Source organism: Trachypithecus francoisi, unplaced genomic scaffold, assembly GCF_009764315.1.
Source record: "Trachypithecus francoisi isolate TF-2019V2 unplaced genomic scaffold, Tfra_2.0 Contig00500, whole genome shotgun sequence".
Classification (NCBI taxonomy): Eukaryota; Metazoa; Chordata; class Mammalia; order Primates; family Cercopithecidae; genus Trachypithecus; species Trachypithecus francoisi.
Window position 1 is genome coordinate 1 of NW_022680682.1, and position 6412 is coordinate 6412.

A 6412-nucleotide genomic window follows, 5' to 3' on the forward strand; every position below is an offset into this window, starting at 1 on the left:
ATGATTTTTTGAAGAGATTATCTCTTCTTTACTGTGTGGTCATGGCAACTTTGTGGAAAATCATTTAATTATATACAAAAGAGTTCATTTCTGGGCTCTCTATTCTGTTCTTTCATCTGTTTATCTGTCTCTGTGTCAGTAGCACATTGTTTTTGTTATTGTAGCTTTTAATATGTTTTGAAATCAGGTAGTATGATGCCTCATCTTTTTCATGGGTGTTTGGCTAGTTATAGTTTGTAATCAAATTCAAAAGTTCTTAACAATGTTTCTGTAAAAATGTGCTATTGAGATTTTTATAGAAATCTCACTCTGTTGCCCAGGCTGGAGTGCAGTGATGTTATCTTGGCTCACTGCAACCTCTGCCTCCTGGGTTCAAGCAATTCTTCTGTCTCAGCTTCCCAAGTAGCTGGAACTACAGGCTCATTTCACCATGCCATGCTAAGTTTTGTATTTACAGGGTTTCACTGTGTTGGCCAGGATGGTCTGGATCTCCTGACGTCATGATGCACCCGCCTCAGCCTTCCAAAGTGCTGGGTTTATAGGTGTGAGCCACCGAGCCTGGCCACAGTTTCTTTTTCTTTTCTTTTCTTTTTTTTTTTTTTTGAAGATTGTTGGCCATGTTTTTAATTTATTATTCTTTAATTTTTAAATTTAATTTTACTTATTGAGACAGAGTTTCACTCTTGTTGCCCAGGCTGCGGTACAATGACGCGATCTTGGCTCACCACAACTTCTGCCTCCTGGGTTCAAGTGATTCTCCTGCCTCAGCCTCCCGAGTAGCTGGGATTACATGTCCCTGCCACCATACCTGGCTAATTTTGTATTTTTAGTAGAGATGGAGTTTCTCTATGTTGGAGAGGCTGGCCTCAAATTCCCGACCTCAGGTGATCCGCCCTCCTCAGCCTCACAAAGTGCTGGGATTACAGGCATGAGCCATTGTGCCCAGCCTGTTGGCTATTTTATTGTCTCTTGAGATTCCTTATACTTTGGGGTTGTTTCAATTTCTTCTAGAGTGAATGAGAAATTTAAAAGAAACTTGCATTAATTCTATAATTACGTTGAGCAGTATGGACATCTCTAAAATAATAATTTCAATCTTTGAACAGGAGTGTGCTCAAGAGTCTGTTGTTTAATTTCAATATATTTGTAGATTTTGCAGTTTTTTCTATTATTTTATTTTATTTTTTGGAGACAGAGCCTTGCTCTCTTGCCTAGACTAGAGTGCAGTGGTGCCATCTCAGCTCACTGTAGTTTCCAACTCCTGGGTTCAATCGATTCTCCTGCCTCAGCCTCCTGAAGTAGCTGGGACTACAGGCGTGCGCCACCACGCCCAGCTAATTTTGTATTTTTAATAGAGATGAGGTTTCACCATGTTGGCCAGGATGGTCTCAATCTCTTGACCTCATGATCCGCCACGCTCGGCCTGTTTCTTTTTTATTTCTACATTGATATTCTTTTACTTCTTTCTTTTCTTTTTTTGTTTTTTTGAAACAATCTTGCCCTGTTGTCACCCCAGCTGGAGTGCAGTGGTGCAATCTCGGCTCACTGCAACCTCTGCCTCCCGGGTTCAAGCAATTCTCCTGCCTCAGTTTCCTTAGTAGCTGGGACTACAGGCATGCACCACCATGCCTAATTTTTTTTTATTTTTAGAAGACGCGGGGTTTCACTGTGTTGGCCAGGCTGGTCTTGAACTCCTGACCTTGTGATCTGCCTGCTTTGGCCTCCAAAAGTGCTGGGATTATAGGCATGAACCACCGCCCCGGCCTATTTTACTTCTTATTTTATTTTGTGTATCTGTGCAGATACATTATCTGTGGTATCTTGGGGTTTACATAATACTTCTAAAACATATAACAATATATTTTAATCTGGTAAAAAGTAAACTTAAGTTGCATACAAAAATTATTCCTCAGATTTTCAATTCCTTTATTCTCTAAAATTCCTTCAGATTTTAAAAACAATTAAAAAATTTCTGCGCCATTATGATTATGCTGAGAAATTTTATTTTGTGTATGTGCATATCTTTCTCAGAAAATAATTGTCATTTTCTGGAATCATGTTTTTGCTGTAAAAGAAACTGCTTTCAGCATCTTTTATATTTGGGCATATGCACTGCCCATATTCTTTTTCAGAATTTGGTTATTTAGGAAGGCTTTTTTCTTTTTATTTGGCAAGATAGATTTCCTGATGGTATTATTCTCATTTGATAGCTACTTTTTTTTTTTTTTTTTTCAGAAGTTTTGACCATATTACACCGTTGTCTTCTGGCCTGCAAAATTTTAGATGACAATCCACTGATTATCTCATAAGACTCTGTAAATGACACATCACTTTTATCTTGCAGCTCCCAAGATTGTCTTGTGTGACTTGAAATTGTGCTTAACCTGTGTTTCTTATAAATATCTTTGTGTATCATAGTTTGTTTGTTGAGTTTCTTTATTTTTACATTTTTTATTTTAGGATTTTTCAATTATAATTTTTTGTGTGTTTTTTACCTCCACAATTTTGTTTTTTTTTATATTTGTAATATTTTTGTTCTTAACCTCATTTTTAAAAAAATTCTTGATAGTTGTATGTGTTCCTATTTCACTCATTGAGTATTCAATTTATTTTATTTTCTTTCTTTCTTTTTTTTGTTTCAGACGGAGTCTCGCTCTGTCACCCAGGCTGGAGTGCAGTGGCACTATCTCTGCTCACTGCAACCTCCACCTTCCAGGTTGAAATGATTCTCCTGCCTCAGCCTCCAGAGTAGCTGGGACTGCAGGCGCATGCCATCATACGTGGCTAATTTTTGGTATTTTTAGTAAAGATGGGTTTCACCATGTTAGCCAGGATGGTCTCAATCTCCTGACCTCATGATCCACCTGCTTCAGCCTCCCAAAGTGCTGGGATTATAGGCATGAGCCACTGCACCTGGCCTCATTTTCAATTTTAAAAAGTAATGTATACTTTATTCAAGGTGTTTTTCTGAAAACTTTATAATATTCTTGCGGGGACTTTATTGTCCTATTTTGTATACATGGTAATATTTAATTGAGATTTGGATATTAAAAAAAGCTATCTATCACAATTTTTATAATGTAGCTTTGTCCTGGCATAGTCTGAAAAATTTTCTCAGCTAGAAATTCTGAGAGTGTCTTAAACATGTTCCTAGGATGTGTCTTGTCTGAAATTTGTTTTTTAATTTAAAAAGTTTATTCATGTTTCTTCTTGATAATCAGTCACCACTTGCTAAACCTGTTCGCTGTCTGTGATACTGCAGTCTCTCTGCTGCTGTAACATTTAGCTTTGGTTTCAGCAGATTCAAACCGTCATTCCAAAGTATACCAACACTTTTTTCAGCACTTTATGTCGTGCAAGACAGAAACCAGTGTCTGGAAGGGCTCATAGAAATGAAAAAAAGATGTATGTGCCAGTGTTCTACTTGTCTTTAAAAAACAAAGAAAGAAAGAAAAACGGGGTTGGCTATTCACTTTTTTTTTTTTTTTTGAGAGGGAGTCTCGCTCTGTTGCCCAGGCTGGAGTGCAATAGCGCAATCTTGGCTTACTGCAGCCTCCACTTCCCAGATTCAAGCAATTCTACCTTAGCTTCCCGAGTAGCTGGGATTACAGGCGCCCACCACCATGCCTGGCTAATTTTTGTGTTTTTAGTAGAGACGGGGTTTCACCATGTTGGCCAGGCTGGTTCCAAACTCCTAACCTCAGGTGATCCACTCACCTCGGCACCCAAGTGCTGGGATTACAGGCGTGAGCCACCCTGCCTGGCTGGTTATTCACTTCTAAAGGCACTATATTATATTGGGGAGAGGGATGAACTGTGTTGGGTAAACATAACAGACTTTTCTCATTATTCTTTATGACTCTTTGCATTGTCCTCTCCTCCTGGGGCACTGTACACACTTAACTCATGTATAAATTTTTCACAAATATATTTTGGTTTGTGTATTTTTCTTACATTTATATGTCTATAAGAAAATTAGGGCCTTTGGTATTTTGTTGTGCAGTTTTGTTTTGGTTGTTTTTGAGTCAAAGTATTGCTCTGTTGTCCAGAGTGGAGTGCATTGGTGTGATATCAGCTCACTGCAACTTGTGCCTCTCAGGTTCAAGCAATTCTCCTGCCTCAGCCTCCTGTGTAGCTGGGATTACAGGTGCATGCTATCATTCCCGGCTAATTTTTTTGTATTTTTTAGAAAAGATGGGTTTCACCATATTGGCCAGACTGGTCTCAAACTCCTGACTTCAGGTGATCTGCCCATCTCAGCATCTAAACGTGCTGGGAGTACAGGCATTAGCTACCATGCCCGGCCTTCTTATGCAATCTTGTTTATGTAGTTTGTATAATTTTGTAGGTTAGATTTGTAAAGAATATGTATCTGAATCTAGTATGTGGAGTAAGTTGTTATTTTTATTTCTTTCAGGTATGTGTTGTTATTTCACCCAAGACCTTTGGCCAGAGCAGAGCATAAAAGCTTCTTTCCAAAGAATAGTACTAAGAAAATATGAAAAATGTGGACATCACAATTTACAGTTAAAAAAAGGCTATAAAAGTGTGGATGAGTATAAGGTGCACAAAGGAAGTTATAATGGATTTAACCAGTGTTTGTCAACTACTCAGAGCAAAATATTTCAATGTGATAAATATGTGAAAGACTTTCATAAATTTTCAAATTCAAATAGACGTAAGACTGAAAAGAATCCTTTCAAATGTAAAGAATGTGGCAAATCATTTTGCGTTCTTTCACACCTAACTCAACATAAAAGAAATCACACTACTGTCAATTCCTACAAACTTGAAGAATGTAGCAAGGCTTTTAATGTGTCCTCAACCCTTTCTCAACATAAAAGAATTCATACAGGACAGAAACACTACAAATGTGAAGAATGTGGCATAGCCTTTAACAAGTCCTCACACCTTAACACACATAAGATAATTCATACTAGAGAGAAACCCTATAAACGTGAAGAACGTGGCAAAGCTTTTAACATATCCTCACACCTTACTACACATAAGATAATTCATACTGGAGAGAATGCCTACAAATGTAAAGAATGTGGCAAAGCTTTTAACCAGTCGTCAACCCTTACTAGACATAAGATAATTCATGCTGGAGAGAAACCCTACATATGTGAACATTGTGGCAGAGCTTTTAACCAATCCTCGAACCTTACTAAACATAAGAGAATTCATACTGGTGATAAACCTTATAAATGTGAAGAATGTGGCAAAGCCTTTAATGTGTCCTCTACCCTTACTCAACATAAGAGAATTCATACTGGAGAAAAACCATACAGATGTGAAGAGTGTGGCAAAGCTTTTACAGATTCTGCAACTCTTACTAGACATAAGAGAATTCATACTGGAGAAACAACATACAAATGTGAAGACTGTGGCAAAGCTTTTAACAAATCCTCAACACTTACTGCACATAAGAGAATTCATACTGGAGAGAAACTGTACAAATATGAAGAATGTGGCAAAGCTTTTAACCATTCCTCACACCTTACTACACATAAGAGAATTCATACTGGAGAGAAACCCTACAAATGTAAAGAATGTGGCAAAGCTTTTAAGCGGTCCTCACACCTTACTGCACATAAGAGAATTCATACTGGAGAGAAACTGTACAAATATGAAGAATGTGGCAAAGCTTTTAACCATTCCTCACACCTTACTACACATAAGAGAATTCATACTGGAGAGAACCCTACAAACATAAAGAATGTGGCAAAGCTTTTAACCAATTCTCAAAACTTGCTAAACATAAGAAAATTCATACTGGAGAGAAACCCTACAAATGTGAAGACTGTTGCGAAGCTTTTTACCAATACTCAAACCTTACTCAACATAAGATAATTCATACTGGAGAGAAACCCTACAAATGTGAAGAGTGTGGCAAAGCCTTTAACTGGTCCTCAACTCTCACTAAACATAAGGTCATTCATACTGGAGAGAAACCCTACAAATGTAAAGAATGTGGCAAAGCTTTTAATCAATGCTCAAACCTTACTACACACAAGAAAATTCATGCCATAGAAAAAACTGACAAATATAAAGAATGGACCGGGCACAGTGGCTCACACGTGTAATCCCATCACTTTGGGAGGCCAAGGCTGGTGGATCATGAGATCAAGAGATTGAGACCATGCTGGCCAACATGGTATTTAGTAGTATCTATTTAGTAGTCTCTGCTAAAAAATACAAAAATTAGCTGGGTGTGATGGTGCATGCCTGCAGTCCTAGCTAAGGAGACTGAGGCAGGAGAATCCCTTGAACCCGGGAGGTGGAGGTTGCAGTGTGCCGAGATTGTGCCACTGCACTCCAGCCTAGTGACAGAGCGAGACTCTGTCTCAAAAAAAAAAAAAAAAAAAAAAGTGGCAAAGCTTTTAACCAATTAACAACTCACTATACAGAA

General features: G+C 38.1%; 1 protein-coding gene across 1 annotated transcript; it reads left to right on the forward strand.

Annotated features, from left to right (window-relative positions):
* The first annotated feature begins 4395 nt into the window (after positions 1-4395).
* LOC117084579 (zinc finger protein 724-like) lies at positions 4396-6156 on the forward strand. Its single transcript, XM_033213287.1, is given in 2 exon segments — positions 4396-5698; positions 5701-6156. Coding segments are annotated over 2 exon segments (1665 nt in total). The 5' UTR covers positions 4396-4419; the 3' UTR covers positions 6087-6156.
* The last annotated feature ends 256 nt before the right edge of the window (positions 6157-6412 follow it).